Source organism: Drosophila gunungcola, chromosome 3R (genome assembly GCF_025200985.1).
Source record: "Drosophila gunungcola strain Sukarami chromosome 3R, Dgunungcola_SK_2, whole genome shotgun sequence".
Classification (NCBI taxonomy): Eukaryota; Metazoa; Arthropoda; class Insecta; order Diptera; family Drosophilidae; genus Drosophila; species Drosophila gunungcola.
In genome coordinates, this window is record NC_069139.1 from 16064512 (window position 1) to 16088484 (window position 23973).

At 39.0% G+C, this 23973-nt stretch overlaps 1 protein-coding gene and 2 non-coding genes across 5 annotated transcripts in view; all 3 read right to left on the bottom strand.

Annotated features, from left to right (window-relative positions):
- The window catches only part of LOC128255866 (zinc finger protein 853), a 42590-nt gene that overhangs the window by 4331 nt on the left and 14286 nt on the right, over positions 1 to 23973 (bottom strand). For 2 of the 3 annotated variants that reach the window (XM_052985681.1, XM_052985672.1), the window contains exon 4: positions 1422 to 2081. In XM_052985681.1, coding sequence (XP_052841641.1) covers positions 1422 to 2081 — 660 coding nt within the window. Of the gene's footprint in view, positions 1 to 1421; positions 2082 to 6465; positions 6983 to 23973 lie in introns of those variants that run through there. The other variant, XM_052985690.1, reaches the window with a different exon arrangement.
- Positions 19691 to 19762, bottom strand: Trnag-ucc (transfer RNA glycine (anticodon UCC)). Its single transcript has one exon. It is a non-coding gene; the product is annotated as a tRNA-Gly (tRNA).
- Positions 20023 to 20094, bottom strand: Trnag-ucc (transfer RNA glycine (anticodon UCC)). Its single transcript has one exon. It is a non-coding gene; the product is annotated as a tRNA-Gly (tRNA).

A 23973-nucleotide genomic window follows, 5' to 3' on the forward strand; every position in this document is an offset into this window, starting at 1 on the left:
TTTGCCTTAATTCAATTAGAAATGCAGCTCCATATGTATGTCTGTAGATATATTGCTCAGATGTATGTATATTTATATGCCCAAGCCCGATATGGTTTTCTGTGTGTCCGCGTATCTTGAGGCAGAGACGCTAGTGAGAAAATTGCGCTCGAAACATTGACACTGAACGGAAATGTTTAATACATGCGCCATTGTTGTTGCTTTTAGATTAATTAAGCGACGTTGTTGCTTTTTTATTTATTATTTTTATTATGCAGTCTTAGAAATATGAGATCGCTGCGTCGTGAGTATTGCAAAATTCAATTTTATTTGACATTAATGAAAAGTGAGCGAAAAAATAAAAACAGAAATTTTATGACATAAATTTAATGAAGTCTATACCGTGATACAGCCATTGGGATGTCAACATTTTTATTAATTTATATTTATGTGAGCAAAGACCAAAAGTATATACGAAACTCTTGGCTGGAGGCCGCGTTAAATGCCCCATAACTTAATAATAACAACGAAATTATGAAGACACAAAAAAAGCACAAAGGAAAACGAAATAAAAAATGAAAAACAAGATCAACAAATCAGAAGACGTGCAAATAAAGAAATGCCTCAAAAAATTGGTACTTCAACATTTTCGAATGTTTATTTTTGATTTTGAACATGTTATTCGGGGCAAACCCAGGGAGAAAAGGTTGTGCGGGAAGTCCGGAGAAAGACAAAGCCAAGATACTCGTATGTTGGAGTGGCGCAGAAGTAAGTCAAGATATGGCCTAACATAACGACAGTTTCTGCGCTCTCCACTGAGGCTGATTTATGTTGAGACTTAGGACTGACAACGGATTAGTTGCAGACTCCATACGGACTGCAACTGGCATTGCCACTGCAGCATGTGGCAGCTGCAAGCTGCATCCATTAGCAGCAGATAAAGAAACCTTACGGCGCGAGTTTCTCCCAGCTAAGCAAAACTCTTTAAATGTTTCGAGGCTTTTGTGCCCACAATTTATGGGGGGTATTATAATATTGAACTATCATGACAGGGAAATATTTTAAAGATATTTATATATATAAGAATATAGTACATCCAAGTTATATTTTTTAAAAAAAACTTAGCATTTTTTAACTTTGCGTATTTCAAACTTATAATTTGTGTGTTTAAAAGCTTTTCTTTAGGATTTTCCTTCGTGAATTAATACAATATAAAATATTTAAGAATGATTGATTCTATGTGATGTTGTGATTTTAGTTTTTATGAATATAGATGCTCAACTAAGTGTTGATTTAAGGTCTACAGTTAAAAAACTTGTTTATTTAAATTTGGTCCTAATAAGGTACTTGCTTTACAATTATTTTATAAAAATTAACTTTTAAAGTTTCTTTTTTATTTTGGTTTTCTTTGTAACAAAATTTTTTTTGAGTAGTTTACTTACCAGTAATGGGTGGTGGCTCCACAACGGTGGTGGGACCGAAGAACGAGGGAATATCGCTGGACGTGGTCACCGGCGTGTTGAGATCGCCGGGCAGGGCCTCGATCAGCTGCTTGTGGGCCTCCACCTGCTCGACGGCCGAGGAGACGGGGCTGTGCTGGCCGCTGGTGTTCAGCAGGCTGAGGTGCGAGGCTGAGCTGCGCCCGCTGCTGGCCGCGGCACTTGGCTGAACGGCCACGTGTCCCGGACTGCCGCCCTGGGTGGGCGTGGCCGTCTGGTTGCGGGCACGCAGCACCGAATTGTTGACGGAAGCGGAGGCGACGGCGTGGGCGGCTGCGGCGCTGGCCGCTGCCGTTGCAGTGGTGGTGTAGTGCAGCAGCGAGGAGGAGGAGGACGAGGAGTTCAGGGAGCTGCTGCTGGTGCTGGCCCCGCCGTGATTGCCCCCGCCGAACTGGGCGGGACTCAGGTAGGTGGCCGTCGACTGACTGCCGCTGCTCTGGGCCGCCGTGCTCGTCTTGAACAGACAGGTGTCGAAGCTCAGCACATTGAAGTGGGCGGCCGCGGCCGTCTCGGTGAGCAGGAATGCGTGATGCGTTGGCGCCACCAGGGTTTCAAGCCCTTCCATGATCATGGCCGCTGATGGAGTTCCAGGGGCTACGCCGCCTGCAAATAAATAAGGATAATAGTAATGTAAGTAAGGTTACGTAATAAGATGTTTTAATAAAAAGGTTACGATATTAATATTGACCACTATTAAAATATTTTTGTCTGTTAAACTACATCCTAAGTAGCTTATAAAATGGTTTTCATATTTTAAAACATCGAAAAAACAAATAAAATGCCCCTTTAAAATAAAAAATGGGATATTAAATCTTCTCCTTTAACGGACCCTACAAAATTTGCTGAATTTGTACTAACTAACTTATTTATGGGCTTATAATTCTCAACCAACTTATTCGAATTGAATAATATATGTATATCTAGATTTGAGACGATATGTCGAGAGTAATCAGAGTTGGTAACCGCAGATGGAATCATGCAAAATCATGCTGCGAATGCCGTGCACTTCGGTGTTTTCAATTGATTTGCCACGACAGCTGTTCGATTGCATAACCACGTTGGTGAGTGAGTGCGTCGGGTCATCAAGTGGTGAAATTACTTAACAATTTAATTTGCCATCGAGTTGTCGTTGTCTTCGGAAACTGTCGCAGACTTTCGCCTCCTGCGCCCACGATCGCAGGCAATTAAATTAAGATCGATTAAGCACTTAGCTCAGCCCTGAGAAGTAGAACAGGCGGCTTTCCCATGGATTCACCCAGGTTTGGGCCACCATCCCGGGAAGTGGGTCAGGCGGTGACCTTACGCAATCCGCTGGCGCGAACTTATGCAAGTCTCAATTAGAGCCTGATCGGCGGACAGCAAATTTTTCTAAACAAATGTCTCATAAACTTGGCTTATTATTTATTTTGTAGTTTCGCCTGCTAGTTTATCACAGATAAACTAACCGAAATTGCGATTGCCATCTGCAACGAGTTTCGGCACTGGGTCTGGGTCTTCCCCTGCCATTTATTTCGCTCCTCTCGATCTGCTCGATCTGCTCGGTGTGGCGTCATCCAAGCTCTCGAGTGTTGTTTTATTTTATTATTTTTATTTTTTCTTAATTTTTTTTCCTGTTGGCGAAGGCTTGACCGCGTTGATTTGCATTACAAGTGCACTTGTGTTGACAGGCAGCTATGCGCCAAAATAACTACCGTGCCACGGCGTATCCGACAGATACGAAGAAGCAACAGCAACAGCAAACAGCGGAAAAAAGAGTCCCGCTTTTGGCACTTTTGCTTTTTTATTTACATTTGATTTCACGCATAATTTCCATGGCAAAGTGCACTCGAGACAGGCAGCGAGTGAAATTACATTCAAAACTGTAGGCCGCCGCCACAGATTCAGATACACAACACGTAGATACAAGCGGCGAGCACACCCGCGGATACATTTGTGTTGAGCCAGCGCGTGCTGGGGTCTTGTGTGTGCCTTTTGTGTTTTGTTCATTCATAAAATTATGCGCTCGAGTCAATAATTTTTACAGTCGATCAAAGATTTGTATCTTTTCTGTCTTGCCACATGAATCATCCGCGGGCGGCCGAAATAAAATCCAATGCCCCGAACCTCTCAAAGTCTAAAAACTGGTTGGAGAGCATCGATTCGACTTCCAGCTCTTTGGGCTTCTTGGCCCGGTCTTTGTCTTCCCCCTGGTTCTTAATAACTTGGCTAACAATTGACACTCCCTTAAATGAAGAAAAAAAAAAAAGAATCATGAAAAATCAACAACGGCAAGCCAAGCTGTTGCTTATCTACAGTGGCGACCGGCTAAGAAGATTACTGCCGTGAAGGAGAAGAAACTTCAGAGGAAACATGACTACCAGTACAATCCAGTCCTACATTTTCCATGGCTTACTTTTTGTGATGAAGTTTTTCCGCAAAGCGTTCATCTTAGTCAATTGCCACTGTTCGAACCGCTGTCTGCGTTTATGTATATTGTAAATCTTGTCTCCGGCCCGGATCCCCGGACTTCTTTCACTCTGCATATTTTTGCATAGCATTTTTACTGATTTTGTGTTTAGTGTAGTAGGACAGACAACACACGTCAAGATCTCTTGCCATGAATGAATATTGGCACTGGCTGTGAGCGCGAGTGAGATGGATATCCGAAAGATACATTTAACGGCTCGATGAGGAAGAGGTAAGGCGGAGTAAAAACGCCGAGCATGAAAAAATTGTTATGTTGATATTATTTTAATTAAGTTTTGCCAAACCGGTTGCAGCTATCGCTGCTCTATCCATTTCCATGGTTCCTCTAGGGGTTCTATTCACTCTTTTTTAATTTTTTTTTATTTTTATTTCGCCTCAGTCGAGAGTGTTAACAATCCGATAGATGGGCGCCAATTTGTTTGCTTTGGCAATTGATGGCCTGACCCCCAGACCTGGGTTTCGACCATTTGTTTTCATTGGCAGCATTGAAGACCTCATCGAGGATTAAATGTTGAGACGCGCTAAGCGACCTTTGGCTACTTAACGGCTCCAAAAATAAACTACAAGTTTGTTGTCTTGGGCGATCTTGTGCAATGCTATCCGGTACTCAAATATCGCCGGATTTGCATTCCCAACCTTGGGACAACCAAAAAAAAAAAAAACAATTCATATCTCAATTTATAATAACAATAATAATAAAAGTTTTTTGTTTTCCACTGGTACTTTTTCTCTGTTTTGTTTGGTTATTAATATAAAAAGAAATTGGAGAAACGCTTAAGGCGAAGGGATGGCGATCATTAGTCAATTGTGTGTGTGTGTGGGGAGTAAAAGTATCTTGCAGATACATAGATAGAAAACATGCAAGTTGCATGCGACTTGGAGCCAAAACGAACGATGATGGAATGGCCGGGCGGCAACAAAGTCCATCATTCACCCAGCGGGAGCAGCAGACCCCAACACCCCCCTGCCCCGCCCACCGCCACCACTCCCATCCTCCCTTCACCAGGAGTGTCCAACAAGTTAACATGGACAACATGAAAATGTATCTTTTGCCGCCGTCTTTTGCATGCGTAACACTTTGTCACACTTTTCATGCCAACAGCTCTGGTTGCCTGTTTTCCCCTCATGAGAACAATTAATGAAAATAAACAGCCGCGGGCCAGACAACAACAACCACAACAACAGCAACAACCACACCACAACACGCCGAATATGTATATTTTTATAAAGATTTTTTTTCCCTCTTTGTTCGAAATCATTTTAGTGGGCACTTAAATGAAAATTTTCTTGTTTGACTTGGCAGCAAACGAACAAAACAACTCCCGACGGCAACTTTAGACTTTTGGCCACATAAAGTGGTAAGATCCAAAACTGGGGAGGGGGCGCGATGTCAAAGTGCCATTTGGCAACTGCAGCAAGTGTTAAATGAACTCTTCGACCCATCAACGGGCGTCGGCACCTTTTGTTTTGATCTCATAATTAATTTCCCAAATACGAAAATTGACGAAAAGTGATGGAAATGCTTTAAAATTGATAAATGATCTTTAGCTTTTTCATTTCGTTGGTTATGGGAGGTTGCATGTAAATCATTTTGCTAATTGTTTTTCCATTTCGCAGTGGCAGCATCAAAAACCGCCAGTAGGAAATGCATTAGCGGGAAAAGTTTGGCGTTACGGGGGCGGGTCCTCGGATTTGTAAATGTGGGGAATGCAGACGGACCAAAAATTTGCCATCAAATTGTAAACATCTGAACTGGGCAGATTGCTATTTTAATTGAGCGCTAAGTGTATGACAATAATTTAATTACAAAAACTGCAAATGGCTAATGCAGATACACTTGTGCTTGGCTACATAATTTTAGAAATACATAGTTGCAATCGTAAATTTTGTCGCTTGGCTGTCTGCTCCCAGGTGCTTCCCAAATAACGTGCAGAAATTTTTATTAAGCGTTAAATGAATTTTTATATCTTTCAACTAAATCTGCAAAAATAAACCGCCTGGCAAGAGGATTGTAGAGTTCTCTTTCCATTTTTAGGATTATAGCACAGAAGCTTTAATAACAAATTTATAAAATCTGAGTTCTTTTGGTTTAAAATTTGTAAAATACGTAAGAAACTGCCAATTGAAATTTGAAGTAGCTAATTTTACACAGTATACTTTAAAATATTAATTTTATTTTCAAATAAAATGAAAACAATTACTTGTTTAAAGCTATACACTTTTATTGAATTTATTTGAAAAACCCATTGAACCGTATGCCATTAAGAAAGCTCAGAAAATGTCTTCTTGCCTAACATAAAACGTATAATTCGACACGGTACTCATAAATCAGCTATTAAATTTATGCTATTTTAGCGTTCTTATAAATTAAATTTGTTGGCCAATAACTCAACCGAATTCACAAAGAACATTTTTCATTTTAATTAAAAAGCGAATAAAATTAAAGAATATATTTTGTGAGACAGACTATAAAGCACACGTCACGAAAACAGTTTCCCTTGCATCACTGTTAAACACCCACCTGGATCGCAATGGCACTTGCAGAAGAATTCAAAGGGATTTTCCTTTGGCTTTTGTCGCCTTGCTGGCTTTTCGTCGTTCTTTAGACGGACTCAATAATTTTCACTGTCGGTTGCACGAAAGTTTCGTTCTCACTGAGGGGCAAAAATCAATAAAACACTGCTCGTGTAATCATCTTATGCGGCTGTGGACTTTCATTCATGCCGTCCCGTCGTCCTTTCACTTTTACTTAAGTTTTAGTTTAATAAGCAAGTATGTATTGCTGTATGTTTGCTTGTATTTATGTGAAAACTTTTGTTTTTTGTTATTGGCACTGCTCGATCTCACTGCACAAGCGATTTGATATTTTAGTATACGGGATTTTCCAATAGATATATTGCGTTGAATATCTATACAATGTCTGCTTCTGATTTGCTTTCTTGATTTCTTGCTAGCTTGCTTTGTTTAGCTTCTTCTATTCCAACCGTCGCGTTTGCTTGTCCGAACACAACTGAGGCACGAGATGCGCCCTCTTTCGGTTTTTATGAATGAAACTCAACATCGCTGCTCGCTCACAAACACCATGGCATACACCATACGGTGCCCCTGCTCGGGCGCTATCAAAGTGCCCCTGCTCGGGCGGCACGCGCCCCAAAGTCGAATTCGAAAAACTCGCTCTCTGGCGGGGAAATCGTAGCGCTCACATCGACGTCACCATGGCACTCGAATATCTATCGCTTATATGTATGTATATATATATTATATGTGGCATAGCCGGCCGGTTTTGCGGGCTGATGTCGATCCAATCGTAGGTCTGGTCGCCTCCCTACTCTGCAGCCATTTTCATCGCGCACGCGCATTTCAGCCAATCAACAGTTTGCCAGGCCTTTCCGCCGTGGTGAGTTTCACTACGTCTCTCTCTCTTCTTTTTCGATTTCGACTTCTCTCCGGTCTCGCATGAGGTAAAAATAATACAACAGGTATTCCCATAAGAATATACATACACATATACATATATACCTCATTTTCTATCGATTCGTGCGCTTGTGTGAGAATTTTAGCGGCTGGCAAATGTTATGATTTCCCGAAATACGTCATCAGTGTGCGCGAAAATTGCGGCCCATTAGCCATGGCAATTTTTGCATCGACGTAAACACCGAGACCCATCCGTGAATTGTTTGCATGAGCCGGCCGCCCGAAATGTACTGATTCCTAAACAAATGATTCACTTGACCATTTATGGACAGATTTTCGGGTCTTCGTCTGGCATTGTATCTCTGAGAAACTTTTCCCGGTAGCCGCCAAAGGTCAGGGTGGAAATTGTTTGGCAAATAGTTGAGCAAGTGTTTTGGCAAGTGTCCGTATATGATACTTTACAGTTTAGGTGTCTGTGAAGAGTGAATTGTTTACGCAATTTTCTGGTAATTGGTACACTTTTATTAAGTTTAACAAGTCAAATTTTTCCTTTATTATTTTGCTTTTATAGGACATTCAAAATGTTTTTATTACTTCTCTTATACATATAATTCTCTAAATAAATGACAGTGAACTTAATATGGTTCACTGGGTAAGGACCACGACCATATATTCTGGTGACTGATATTTGTGAGAAAATTTAAATATTAAAAGAAGTTTTTGGAAGACAGAATAATTTGGCTAATAAAAATGACTAATTTCTGCTTGAAATTTATAAAATACGATTACAAATAACGAAAACTTAAGAAAATCATAAGAAAAATTTGGGAGTTCAATAGCAAAGTTAAATGATAAAATAACATACAATTTATTTATTCTTATATGCTATAAGTAAAATGCATGCAAATACATTTTTCATTACAGAAAAATATTTGGACTTTGTCCATGTTTTTCCTTTTTTTCTGTCTAATTTCTTAAATTCCATTGACAGCATAATTAATTTCAGATCATATGTTTATCATTCGCTTACATTGTAAATAAAACAACAGTTTTCATGTGCTAAGGACAAGGTTGCACGTCAGATGTGCAATGTGCCGAGACATTTGTTTCGCATTTTTATTATTGGAATATATAAACAAAATTGTAGCGAGAAATAAAGTAAAAACGCAATGATGGTGGAAGAGAAACTGTAATGTTAGCTCTTGAGATCAGTAAAAGGTAAAGGGTAAATCCAGTCTGTGACACAAGTGGTAAGTCCAAGCACCAGACACCTTTTTGTGTGTTGATTGGAGCACACGCCATGACCTAAAAATAAACACCTGGGGAAATGCTATCTTTTCGTTTTTTTTCCGGCAAAAAGTTTAACACCAGACAACAACAGAGTACGTCAGACATTTGGCAGATACACAAGGGATGCGGATACAAATACAGACAGATGCGCCCCCACCCAAAAATAGAACTTTGCCTCATTTGTGAAAGTTTTTGCCAAACAAAATAAATACAAATCGCATACGCTCCCGATTATTTTTAACCTTCACATAATACTGAGCGATCGAGGTTTTTAGGGGGGATGAAAAGATGGGAATTAAGCCGACACAACGCGCGGGAAAGGGACAAGTAGAGGCCGTCGGCCACCTGTAGGCCAAGGTACGCTAATAAAAACTTGCCCGATTTTCTTCAATTCACTGGCGAGGAAAATGAAAACTCATTACGCTAAATTTAGCAACATCTATTCAGAAAATTTCTATAATATTTCACCGTAAGTTTCTAGTGACGTTGTATTGCTGTTTTTCTTAAGGGGAAAACGGAAGAGAGGTGCTTGTGGCCCAGCCCCTGACAAAACACCCACGAAAATAGTTTGCACCATCTAAAAATAAACTTTTGTGGCCATTGTAAATTATTGGCTGCCTGCTGACTGCCTGTCTGATTGCCGTTTTCATCCAAAGATGGACATGGATGGATGGATGGCATTCAGGTGGGGGGCGTTCTTTGAGTATAAGCCCAGCTAAGCTCTAAGGTGATGACTGGTAGCACTGCACCTTTTCCTCAATTTGGTAGCACTGGCATCAGCGCACCCCGGACAGGTCGGGTCTCCAATTAACATGCCTAACACAAACAAATAAATAAATTCGCTTACATTCATTGTTGGCTTTTTTGTGGCTTTAACAAACTAATCAATGTTTTTTTAGCGTTTGCCGTTGGGGTAGGCATTTATACAGTAAGTAACATGTATAATAAAATTTTGTCGGTTCTTAATGGCAAAGTTTATGCAATTCAAACAAATTAAAATGTTTTTAAGGTGTCTGAATTTGTTATTAAAATGTAAACTATTAAATTATTTGATTAGATTAATACCAGGCCAAGTACAAGTTATAAATTAATGTATTTTAACTATACGTAGTTCTATTACTTCCGGTGTCATTTGGAAAATCCCAAATCTTGGTCCCGGTTTGACTTGAAGTATTTTATTAGTTATCAGATTGGATTTTATGTTTGAGGTAAATATATGAAATATTAAAGATATTGTTTTATATTAATATCATTTTGATCCCGCAAACTTTGGCGATTGCTTATTCATTCACCCTTTTCTTAGCTAAGTTCTGCTCGTGAGGCCTTACCTATCTGAATATCCAACATTGTATTGATATCTATATCTGTCTATATGCCAATTCTACGGTTGAGTATGTGTGCCGTGTAATGTGTGGGTTTCCTCACCGTGTTATCTCATTGAGAACGTTGCTGAACGTGCGTGGGTCAATTGGGGAGACGGCGAGTGCTGCGACTGCTGCCTCTTGATGAGGCAGAGGCGTTAGATAGTCGCAAGTCGCAAGTCGCGAGTCGCAAGCCAGATGACACATGGCACGCGCCCAGCGCAGACACAGATACAGATATAGAAACACGACAGTCAAACTTGACAAACAGACAAACGGACAAGCCAACCAACAAACAAACATTGGCATCAATGCCAAGCCAGGCTTGTCTGTCTGTCTTCTAGCCAAGGTCCGCGTTTTGCCGTAAATGGTGAAAAGTTTTGTTAGGGCAACTTTTGAGTTGCAGCTCGCGTAGGCTGTAATTAAAAGCGTATTGACTGGCAATGCAACAAGTTTGCCGCCATCCCGCTTCCACTCGAATCGACGGCTATATCTATGAGATACACTTGAGCTATTGCCGTGCTTTTTTCCCCCTCTTTCTATTCACTTGTTATTGGTTGGCAAGTCTGTGGCTTGCCCTCGGTACTGAAATTGTTTTCTTTTGCCCTGCCAACTGCCAATGGGGGCTTTGTAGAGTTTTCACTCCGATTGAAACGCACTTGATTGCGGCGCATTACGCAAGCCAACTTCATTTTGGTTTCGGCCATAGGTGAGAGCCATAAACCAATCGCCAAGTGGGCGTCATCATCAGCTTCGGAGTTGAGGTGTGAATAAATTTATATAAAACTTTTGTCATACCTTTATATTTTACATTTATTTATTTTGGATTTATCTTTGCTGCGTCCGTTTTGATGGTGCTTAAATTTCACCTCATGTAAATTGTCAGGACATAAAATTTAATTCAGAGCAGAGAAAAAGTTAAATTTTACTCGCCATCCGTCTGTGTTATTTTGTTTTGTAAAATTCATAAATAAATTTTGGATATTTTTTCTATATTTTATTTCATTTAATTTATGAGCATCATAATATGCTTTATGATCTTGGCATGTTGCCGTAAATTGCTGCAGTCAACAGCAAAAGGGGGGTAATATTGTTGTTCATAGACACAAATTAGAAATTTAAACATTTGGAGACCCCGAAAAAATATTCCATTGGCTGAATTAGAGCAGAGACACGAAGTGGGCGGAGAACCAGGGGACACGGAGAATCAGAGAAACAGCTCTAGCGCCATTTTTCCCGTGTTGAGAGGTCGGCGAAAAATGAGGTGAGAATTAAATTTGATTCTTGGTTTTTATTAGTTGTCAGTATTCCAAAACAAGTGCATAAAATTTAGGAAATTAGTAAGTTAATTTGTGGTATTAAATATATTGACCAATATTTCTTGGAAACGCCTAAACTTGATTAGAGGGTGACAATTTATAGCCAATTAATTTTTTCTACAATTTTTTGCAGCATTGTTATTTTTTTTTTAATTTTGTATGTTGATCTAAGCTTTTATATTTCTTAAAAATAATACGTTGCCAGTTTTGAGTAAATTCCATGTAGCAATCAAAGCTTGTTCAGATGAAAATATTATACAGGAGCAATATAGTTAAGACTTTCTCTAAACTGTCTGTTTTTCAGCTTCAATTTTGGAAAGCGAAATTGCCAGCTGTTTGGCAATTGTTTATCAGCTGCCCACTGCCCCATTGCCTTTGTCTAATTGCTGACTCTATGAGTTTTGGCACAAACATGAATATTCATAAATAATAACTCAGCACAATCCCAATTAGGAATAAGCCGCTCGATTCAGCCTGTTTCGCCTGGTGAAAGTGGGTCAAATAAAATGGCATCGGAAATAGATTGCACGAAAGTGTTTGATAAGTACTCAATCTTTATTTATGTTGATCTCCTGTTTGGGCGCACACGAAAACATGGCAATCATCTAAATATAAAACGCGTGGCTCACTCGAACTAATTTTAAAAACGCTTGCCGTTAAACACATTTAGACAAAACAAAAAAGAAACCAAACAAATCAAAATTGGTTCGTTCATCTTTATTTTATTATTATTATTCCCAGGGCAAAGACGTAGAAAGGATTGACGGCAGCTGGTGGGGGAAAAGTTGGCTGAAATGCCCAATCAGCTGGCTGAAAATAGAGAGAGATTCGTGTGCCGAGAAACAGGCAAACAAGACCTAAATTGGCCAAAGTCAGCAGGCGGTCTGCCGGCGCTTTTTTCGCGGATCTCTTTATTCTCTGTATACGTCAGTAAACTTTTAACTGCAAAGCGATCCGAAGAGCCAAATGGCAAATCCCAATCGATCTGAGAGATGACGTGAAAACGCCGCGTGCAAATAGCAAAATAATTACAATATAATTTTTTCACGTCAAGTTCATAAATTCTGTGGCGCTTAATCAGCTCCGCACGCTTTAGATGCTCACGTAGATTTCTTATTCTATTTTAGGCTTTTGTTATTTTCTGCGCTCGGTCAAGGTAATTTTAGGCACACACTACTTCTCTAATGACGTTCAAATTTTTAGCGATCGGCAAAAATTAAAAATAGATCAACAATGATTGGCAAATCACATGGGGAGGGAAAATAGATTTCGTTGCATTATTCGTGTTTTTGTTTTTCCCTATCTTTCTGGTTTTGATGGATTGGGTTTATGTGTATGCATTTTCTCGCTCGCTGAAAATTCGTCGAATTCCATTTTAATGGCTTTATTTATGGGGCGTGCATGGGCAGCGCTTTTTTTTTTAGTTTTTTTGATATTTATGACACTAGCTCTCGGCCACAAAAAGTTAATCCCACTAAATGCCGCTGATAGTTTATATTACGATTTGTTGTGCTGGGGAAAATGAAAGATATTCGGGCATTTTAATTTTAGAATTGTGACAAATGCGCAACTTTTTACGGCTGCATATGGCCGAGTGATCCCAGTTTCGTTTTATGATTGATTTTCATTTGGCTTCATTTAGCTTAGTGTGATATTTTTCTAAGAAAGTGTTTCAGTGCTTACTTTGAGCAAAACAAAATTTCTTAATTCAAAAAAAAATTATCTGAAAAAACAAGTTCTTTTTATGTAGCTTATGGAATGTGTTCTTTTCTTTTAAGAACACTTTGAATTCAGAAGATTTGATGCAATGTGATCTTCGATTGGACATGCGATTTTGTTTCATAAAATCGTTGTTCGGTATAAGCTTATTCTATATTCTTAATAAAAATAATTTGTATTTATCTTAATTTGCTTGGACTTTTACTTTAATTAAAAGGGAATTGAAATAAAATTTGTAAATTCAATTTATCCAAAACATCCTTTCACTTTCTATAACATGGTGTAGGTTTAGCTGTTAAAATAAGTCTGTGTGAGTTTCCTGACCCAAATTTTCATCGTTTAATTTGCGAATATTTCGCTTTCTTATCAATTGGCATGAACGTCACAGATTATGGATTACAGATAGGAGATAAAATTGCGTACGTGTAACCATATATGGTAGAGGTAAGTCGGGTAGCGTCACAAAACCCGCTCTCGAAAGCATTGTGCGTCAATCAGCATAATATATAGATGTCACACGGCTAAATATAGTCAAGGCGAGTATGTAGTATACCTTATAGCTGGCGATATCGGGAAAATATATCCGTTTGATTAAAAGCACAAAGGGGGCCCGGCAACCGGGCAAGCCAAATGTGAACCAATTTCCAATATTGTCAGCTGCTAATGAGCAGATTCTTTTGCCTTGTGCGTGCTAGGAAAATATCTGTGAGGAAATATCTGTTCGGTTCTTCGTTTTTGGCTTTCTGGTCGCGGCATCCGTGACACACTTCCCAGTTGCATCATTAATTTTCAGTTTTCGTTTCGGCTTTTCCATCTCAGCCATATGGAATGGCAGTCCCTCGTATCTTGGGCTAATGACACAAAACTATCTGGCTCTGGGACAATGGGCCAAGGCACACGGCTAGAGGCAAGAACAAATTTTGTCGTGTTTACGCTGCCAGATTGCCATTAATTTTATATCTATATAGCTGTATCCCTATAGCGAGGTGGCCCAGACATTCCTGATATATCTTGTAATTTTTAATGTTCGCAGTGTTGTCGAGTGGAATTTTTGATTCAAACTGAAGTGTGTCACGTCGTTGGTGCTGGGGTTTTTATTGATTTAGTGGCCCATTTCACTGTTTCCTCTTTTCCGGTATTTTTAGATCATCTTTCCTCCATGACGAACCAGAAATTGCAAGCCTATATTTAGCCCAAAATCTAAAGAGCACCGACATATAGATAGGCCTTGTTTACTTCGCTCCCCCACATTTTTCGGTGTGTTTGGATTTGTTTAGATGGAAGCGACGTCATAGTTGTGTTTTCCTCGAGAATTTCAAATTCTCATGAACTTGACGTCGGCAAATAATTAGCTGAAAGCATTTTTGCTTGTTGTTCAATAATAATCAGCAGCTAATACTCGTTACGTGGAGCGATATAAATAGTTCGGGTGGGTTTATATTTAGCCACAGATACGGGTGCGCAGAGTATTGGTACTATAAACGTTTGTCTATATAGTTTTGATCTCTTCTCTAAGCCAAACAAATTGGGCGGAAAAAAAGAGAAGTGTGCAAAGATACATTTTTTAGATAGGTGATTCTCCTTCTCCTCCGCTGGCAAATACAATTCTAAAGTATTTTCTGTTTTGGTTTCCTCGGTTCGTTTTCGTTTTCGTCATTTTTCATGTCGGAAAGTCCGGGGTGGATGTGTCGTCGTCTACAAGTCAGGCAGGTCTCTTTGGGGCCACATAAATCCCTTCAAATGCCATGACATGTAAATATTTTCCGAGTCTTATGGCAGCCACAGCAACAGCAACAAGCCGACTCTCTTGACTTGCACAGCGCTTATAAAATATAATTTCATTCTATAAGAAAAATGCAAAGTGACAACATAATTCGCCAGTTTATCATAATCAAAATACGCCTACATTGTTCGCCTTATTTTTTGTAGTTGTATGCCTCTCCTTTTCATTTATTTTTTGTTTTCTTCGCTGTGGCATGCAAACACTTTACAGGCACGCTTTAACAACAAAAACCACACTACGTACAACACCAACACAACAATGACACAGACGAGTGTCAGGCCAAGCTGTGCGAAAATAACTTCAAATAGTTTTTTGGATCTCGGTGCTCTACTCTCTTCCCCTTCCCGCCCCTGCAGTATTTTCTCTTTTCTCTATGCAGTACATGAAATTTCTTTTTCCCGGCTGACAACTTGCATTTTCAAATGGATATTTTGATACTCTACTAAAGGGATTTGCGAATACAATAAAAAGTCGGTATCCCCTAAACAAAACGTTAGGAAGTTAAAAAAACATTTAATATTCCACACTCTATTAAGAAAAAATTTAAAAGGAATTTTAAAGCAAGTTTTAAGCAGTCAAGATTTTTTATATTACTACATATGATAATAAAGGATATTATTATTCGATAATTAATGCATTATATAAAAATCTAGACTCTTGGTAATTTTACTATAAAATAATCTGGTAATGCATGAGATCATGAACGCTTTTGTTTTAGTAAAAAAGGATTTAAATTAGAGTATACAACTCTCGACTTATTTTAGCTTCAAAGATGTCGCCTTGATGATTTAGATATGATTTTGGACACTAATCTGTTTGCTCCTGGTCTAATGTTAATAATCTCACGGCAAATTAATGCTGAACACGAAGTGGAAAAGTCTTAACATGCATCAGTATGAATCATTGTGAATGTTGTTCTTAATTAACAGGGAATTGTTGGCTGCACCTAACGGCGTGGACAGGCGATATAGATGTGTCTCGAGACCTCACTTCATGCCATTCCATTCAAGAGTTTCCAGTAAATCGGAGGAAAAAACCCGAAAACCTCTTAAATAAAATGTCAGACACTTTAAATTTAATTTTATTTTGCCACTCTTTAAGCCGAAGTCGAAAAACAGGTCAAGTAACAAAGTGATTTTAATGCTCAGACAATGTATGAGCATATTATACAATTCATAAAAAAGACTCATCCAAATTTGGTCAAAAGTAGGCACCACAAATTTAGTGTCTGTTTTTTTTTTTCAACCATCATTTCATCGTTTCTGTGCATTGTTGTTTCGGTTGTTTTGTTTGGCTCCCTTTGACTGGTCTTAACCAATTTTGGGCAAACTTTGTGATTTCTGCTTAATTGCGGTTTTCGCTTCTCTCCCTCTCAGCGCACCATTTATGGTAACATTTGTGTCGAGACTCGCGAAAACAAGTTAATAATTTCATGGCTGGCTTAATCATCGTTAGCCACGTCAGGCTTCTGAGCCGACTATTTTTAACAAAACATTTCACCATGGAAACGTGTTGCGATTACGTCCGTTGAGTTTGTGCCATCGAATTTGCTTTTAGATTTTTGTTTTAAGTTGAAAGCTTTGCTAAATAAATGAAAAATTGTGTATTTTAATAGTTTTAAAACAATGTTTAAGACTTTTATTATTATTAAGATTAATTTTTAAATCTTTAAAAAGGTTAAGGAAAAGGTTACAAAACTTAGCAGCCTATATAAAAGTTTACAGAAGTTCTTAAAAATTTTAACCATTATTAAGGGCTTAATGTTGTAAAATTTCATCGGCAACCTGACAGCTTGACATATTTTTTAAGTCTTTCTAGCGACTTATGATGTTCCAAAGTAGAGTGTATAATTTTAGACATTTTTTTATATATAAATATAAAAATACATTAAAAATGGAAACAAATTATAATATTGTTGCTTGGTTCAAACCCTAAAGGAAATTTAACTAACAAACAAGAAAGCACTTGCTTATCTTTAATTACTGGAACTATTTTTATCGCCTGTGTCAACTGTACAACAGTCTAATGAAAATTTACGAGTCGCGCAACTTTGTTCGCAGCCCAACTACGTCAAACGGAATTGTGTGAAAGTGAAAATGGGGAAAAAGGCCGGCGCAGACACAGACATCTTTAAAATTCCACCTGTTGTGTGAAACTTTCCGCCGTCAAGGACATTCTGGGGCCTTGCTTTCGTCATAGCAAACTTCCGCAAACACACCGATATGCACGCACACCCACAAAACGGCAACGCAGGCGCCCTGCTAAGTATGCTATAAACTGTCGTATTCATTCATAAAAATTACCGGGCCCACAAAAAGTTTACGCAAGCAGAGAAAGCGAAATACTGAGAGAGTTCTGTAATTTGCAGGAGAACAATGCCGGCAGTTTTTAGCTCTATCGATTTTCGAACTTTCCTCAACAAGAAAATGGGAAATGGGTAGCGGGAGATGCTTGCTCCTTGACTTTGAACTGCGAAAAGTCTTCCACACGTCGCGCTTGGTTTAAAGTGCACCGGTCGTTTTCCAGGGACGGTTGACGGACAAAACCGGTAAGCATTTATCATCTTTGCCGTCGTCGTCGCCGTCGCTCAACCAACTCGATTCCTGTGCAGAGGCCTTGCCAAGAAGGCGTTCAAAATTAAAAGTCGCTCAACTGCGGCGTACAAAAAGCAGCAAAAAATAAAAAAAAAAACAAAATGCATTGCGCAAATGCGAATGATATTAAAATGAAAAGTTTGCCAAGTAATAAACTGATAAAGAGGCGACGTCTGCGTCTGACGTCGACATATCGCAAGAAGGTAACTTATTAAACAACATGGCGCTGGCTTTTGATACCCTCACCTGAAGAGACCTAAAAATGGGTGGTGTTCTTATTTTCAGATGATTTGTTGAAGTGGTAACCCTATATACTATATTTATAAAATGTTGTATGTTAAAATCAGCTCTGATTTTCTTTTATCAAATATATATGCCTGTAATAAAAAAAGGATTTTATACAATCATAAATTTTTTCCATACTCTGTTTCATATATTTATTATTTATATTAATATATGCTAAATCAAATGATAAAAATATTGTTTAATTATTTTCTAGTTTCACTCTGATTCAAACCACAATTCTGCACAATTAATGTTCTGTTTGATGCCCTTGCTAGGACATTTTCACTTCGACCATGGGGAAACGGACTTTTCCTTTCTTGTTATTAATACACACACGCACTTATACCGCGATCCAGTTGTTTTTGTTGCATTGGCAGTGTGACTGCCTCGTTGCAGCAGATAAATGTAAATTATTATGTCGTAAATTTGTTGACTGCCATGTTTGTGGCTGCAGCCTCACACTGACATGTCCGAAAGAAAAAGAAAAAAGCCAACAACAATGCGAGCCGACTCTGCAGCTCAACCAGTGCAAATTAAAACCCCTGAAAATGCTTAATAAAATGCCTTGATTGAGTCGCCGTTTGCATAATGTGCTAAAACAAAAACGAAAGCAAAAAAAAAAAGCCCGAAAGGTAATAAGAAATATTGTGTAGAAATATGCATTGAGCCTGGGCGAACCGGATGCCTAAGATAGGCAGCAACATGTTGATTTATTTGAGTCGGCACACGACCAGACGACAATGACATACGCATCTAGAGTGGAAAAAGTGCAAGTTGCAAGTTGACGTGGGGGCCAAAATGGCGAAGAGGCGTTCCAGATTGAAGCGTGCCAAGAACGCCTCCGTTTGGTCTTACCATCGCATAGCCTGTGGCGTGTGCCAAAAAGGTTTGCTCTGCCCTTGAACTCATCGCCATTCGGTTGCTCTCACGGCTGACCGACATTTGGAAGATCAGCGCCTCAGGTGGGTGGGTTTGTGAGAAACACACAAATCAACCCCCGCAAAAATCGGCCACCAAACATTTTTGCGACCAGACATTACGACGTCATCCGTTCGTTTCCTACACTTGTCGATGCCAAGTTCGCACGCAGAATTTTCGCTTTTTGTGGAGGTGGTGGTGGACGTGGAGGAGGAGTAGCCCCACGTGATCCGCGGTCTGCGATCTGTGGCCGAGTCGCGTGCCACATTGTCCTACACAAAAAAGCACACACATGGGTCACTCAACTGAACTTGCTCCATAAAAAGAAGGCAGCTGAAAACGTAACCGATCTGCCAGAGAATGGAGGCGTTTGCCAAATTGGCTTGGAAAGTGGGTGCACTTAATATGCACACTTCGCTTAGGCGCGATCAATTTTCGTCTAGTGGGGGTGTGGGAACTTTGTGGCATACGCCGCCTGCTGGTTTTTTTTAAATTATTGCACATAAATTTCACACACAAAGTAGTTTGGCCCGCCGACTAAACTGCACCCGCCCACCCAACATAACGGACCCAGAACCGAACTGATCCGGAACCCAGGGACCTGGGCGATCGCCTTTAATTTAATTAGTTGCGCGTGCGACAGCCTCTCCCGATTTTGTGGGATTTTCGAGCTGCCGGTTGCCAGTTTGCCAGTTTGCCATTGCCAGGTTCCATGCTTCAGTTGGAACGCCTTGTTATTTATGCGTCGCCTTGTTTACGGCTTCCCATATAAATTCTCATTTCGCCTGTCATCGTTTTCTTTTTTTTTTTTTTGAGCAAGGGCAACTGATGCGTTAAGTGCATGGGATTTGATTCTGAAATGATGAGCGCTCGAGGAAATTATGTGCATTTTGGCTGATCAGTTTGGGGTTGGAAGTGGTATGTTTTGGCAATTGAACTTGACACTAAAATTGAGCCATTTATTGGTGATTGCTGTATATTGGTACACTTAATCAACATAACAACACATTTCATGTTGTTAAGACGTGTCAATATATAATATAAAAAAAGAAAAATATTTAAGTGCGTCGGCCGGGAATCGAACCCGGGTCAACTGCTTGGAAGGCAACTATGCTAACCATTACACCACCGACGCCACGTTTTTGCACTGATTTTTTGGGGAATGTTAAGCATTTAAGACTCAAATTAAAAAAAAATGTAAATGTAGTTCCCTTTAAAAAAAGAAGGTAATTTCTATCGTTTTTATTACTGATATACATTTTTAAGGGGGAAACCTAATGCATTATGTGTTTCATTAATCAAGGACACATGGTGCAAAGACACAAGTGTTTTAAACTATTTGGTAAAAGCTAAAAAAAAAAGTTAATAAATAAAAGAAATAAAAAATATTCCAAGTGCGTCGGCCGGGAATCGAACCCGGGTCAACTGCTTGGAAGGCAACTATGCTGACCATTACACCACCGACGCCACATAATCTTCGCGCCCTAATCACAAAGCAAATTTTTAGGACTGATAACGAAGTGATTAAACTTTGCTGACAAATATGTACATAGAATTGTCTTAATCAAATTAGCATTTCACTGGAAACAAAAATTATTTATGGGTATTCCATTCATGGGGTGGTTAACCTTGATTATATGATGATTAATTTCTTTTCCAGCGTTTTTAATTGGTTCTGTTTAGTGTACTCTTTCACTAGGCGGCGACAGGAAACTGTTTGTGTAACTATATTTCTTATGAATATAATTAAAACGCATTGAAAACGAATAAAGCAAACAGTCGGCTGAGCGGTTCACAAAGGCAACACGCGGCTCCGAACAGCATCGGCTTCAACTTGACTTGAGTGTCTGTCGCTGGTTGTTATGGTTGTTGTAATGAACGCCCACCCAGTAAATGTCTTTTGCTGTAATAATTTATTATCACATTTACGTCTTGGCATCGCCAGCAATTAATATGAAAAGTAAATGGTGGAAACAGAAACAGAAAATAGAAAATTAAATGAATGAATCAACGGCAAACGACAAACGAGGATCGAGACAAAAAAAAAAACAAGTGATCAATGAACAAAACCAAGTTGTAGCTCCATCTCCCAATGATCCCAAGCAATATATATCTGTATCTGAGGCCGTATCTTTGTGTTGGCGTCCAAAACCGCAGAAACAACAATCGGCAGCTTTTGACTGTTGGCAAAGCGTTTGCCAATGCAGAAATCAAATTAGCCGCAACACAGTCGTAGTTTGTCTTGCGTATCTTACAGATACAGATACCCGTACTTGTCGCCTTGTGTGGGTTGCCACTGTGTCCACTGTGTGCGTAGGTCGACGAAGTCGGGCAGCAGCACCCTGTATCTGCGGCGCAGAATAATAAAATTTAACAATTTATTGCATTTGTTGCTTTAATTTGTTGTTGTTACTTGGCCAAAAACAAAAACAGAAACAAAAACAAAAAAATGAAAAAATATTTTCATTCACAAAACGGCCGCCGTTGTATGCAAATTGATCGTACCTCGTCGATCCGATGTTGTTGTCGATGTTAACTTTAGTTTGGCTTTTTGCAGTAGCTGAGCTCTGCCAGCGTCGACGTCGACACACTTGGCAAGCGATGTTCGATGATTGCAACAGCAACAGTAACAGAAACACCAAACAGCAACAGCAACAGAAACAGCAAAAACAACCTCCATGATGCCGACAAATGAATGAATTGGGTTTGTGCCTTGGGCCAGGGCATGTTTGCCGTTTCGCCTGTGCCTACGTGGCGGCAACGTGTTGGCATAAATTATATATTTATGCTCTTTGAATGGTGGACTTGAATGGTTATTCAATGGGTTCGTAATAGCTTATGACAATTATCATTATGAAATTATAAAAGACAGAAATTGTTTGAAAAATTGTAAGCAGCAAATTTGTTTATATTCCATTTAACATTTTTTAAAAATAAACACCCTCTGGAAGGGTATACCAAAACCATTTAACTCAATAAATTGAATTTCTTTTCGATTTTTTTTTGAAATTTAATTTATTTAAAGCATTAAACAAAGACATAGACATATGTTCTACTATACTTGTGACCGTTGTTGTTTGTGTTTCACTGGCGACATGCAACAAATGTTAGACATTCAATTTGTTGTTGACACTTCATTAGCAAACAAAAAATTAAGCGAACGAAGAAGCAGCAGCGGCCAAGCGGCCAAAATCTGGGTTAAATGCTGCTAAAATTAAGCGAGGCAAGCAGTGGCGGCCAAGGAGCGATAGAAGATGCAACCAGAAGCGAATCATGATATGGAAAATGCAACCCGTTCCCCCCAGATTCAAGCCTAACCAAATAAAAGCGAGTATTGGGTTACTAACTGGCCAAGAAGTGAAAGAGGTATAGGAAGATAGATTCAGGGCTTGGCACGCGTTGTTAATGAAGAGTTTTTTTTGTATGAATGAACGAACCAGCGAACGCATCGTAGTAAACTGCGCCCACATCGCTCGATGATGAAATCATGAATGAAACGAGGCCCAAAAAAAAACTTTGGAACGAAACCCCAGGTGCCAAAAGGGCATGCGAGTCGTAAATGTGGGCAGCAAATGCAAATTGATGGCCATGGCTAAGATGTTGATGGCAAGAAACTGCCTCTTGGCCATTAGCCAGGCACACCGGAACCGCATTAGCATGTCCAAGATCCGAGATCCGAAAACCGGGGGACCGGAAAATGCCGAAAATTTACTGCTTTTACTTCTCCCAGCGCTTTGTCAATGCAAACAAATTAACTGTCAAATGCTTCAACATCAATTCGAGATGCATTCAATGAAAACATTTCGAAAGAAATCTTTCCCATCAATGAAATGTTTGTTCAAAAGCTCAGTGGGTAGGAAACGAACTAATCGTCTAGAGAACCGTTTCGATCGGAACTATCATATTTCAGGCGTTTGTCAACGGCTACCATTGTTTGAGTTTCTTACGACCCAGAATTATTTCTATAGTCGCTTGGTTTTCACAAGAAAGGCGGAGAGTAAGTTGTTAAATATGTGAGAAATTGCCCATTAAATGCGAGGATTATCTTAACGTATCTCCACTGGCCGTAAATGTATCTGCAACCAGTAAAATCTTGGCTAAAGGTTTTTCGTAATTAATTTGCACTTTTGCGCTATTCATTATGGGTCGCAAAATCTTATCCGTGAATGGCTTATTTCCCACTCCTCCACCACGCAGAATATTTTTTTGCGGCCATTAAAATTTTACGACTTGCCACAGCTGCAATAACAGTAACAACAACATGCAGCCATAACAACAACAACTGCTAACCACTTCCCATGGTCAGGCTGACGTCATAAATGCATAAATGCAAGCGGCGATGACTTAAATTGCATTTGAATATTGGCCAACAGCAACAGCGAGAAAAAAACAAAAAAAAAAAAAGGAAAAACAAACCATAACGTGGCCTGTCGCTCTAACCCCAGATTTTAGCTTGGGCTTTGGTTTTGCCGCTTGTCACGATGTCTGACAGCTTTGGGGCACTGATCGATTTTGTCTCCTGTTGCTTAATTTTATGGGGTAGGTGGGGAGGTGTGTTTCGCCACTCAATAAATTTTTACATTTTTACATTTTTTCATTTTTAAAATAATTTGTTTTTTCGGGGAATGGTTATTCAATTAAAAGTAACCTTAAAATTATTGCATTTTTATGTATATGTATGTATAGTTTTAATCCGAATTAATATATTTATAAAAACGAAATGGAAACGACAGTTAATATAATCATAACAATAAATTAGTTTGAAATAGAAAATAAATACACAAAGTAGAGTCTTTAAAAATATAACAATACTTTATCCATATATTCTTTGCAGAGTAATATTTAATTTTTTTTAAATATTGTTGTGTTAAATTGGTTATTTTTATGACTGTTATTTTTTTTAATATTATTTAATATTTAATATGTGCACAAACAATACTTTTCAAGAATTAATTTCTTATGTTTTTCTTTGTCAATTATAGAAATTTTAATGTCATTAGTATTCAAACATTTGTTTTTTTTTTTAAATACATATGTACCATCTACGTGTGACACAAACAAAGCTACTTTGTTTTCATTTAAATCTCTTATTGGGTTAATCCTATAGCGCAGTTGTCCTAATCCAAGCGCAGTTGTCAACTGGAAATGCAACTGCAACAGCAACCGCATCAGTAAGAACAACAAGAGCCACTTTAGTATCGACGCGTGGGTTGCTCCATTCATAACGACCGAAAATTTTCGCTGAATGAATTGCAGTTTTGTATCTTTCAGATACACACGCCACCAACAAACTTGGGCCAAGTAACGGCACCGAGAGCGGCCAAAAAAAAAAAACCAGGGAAAAAA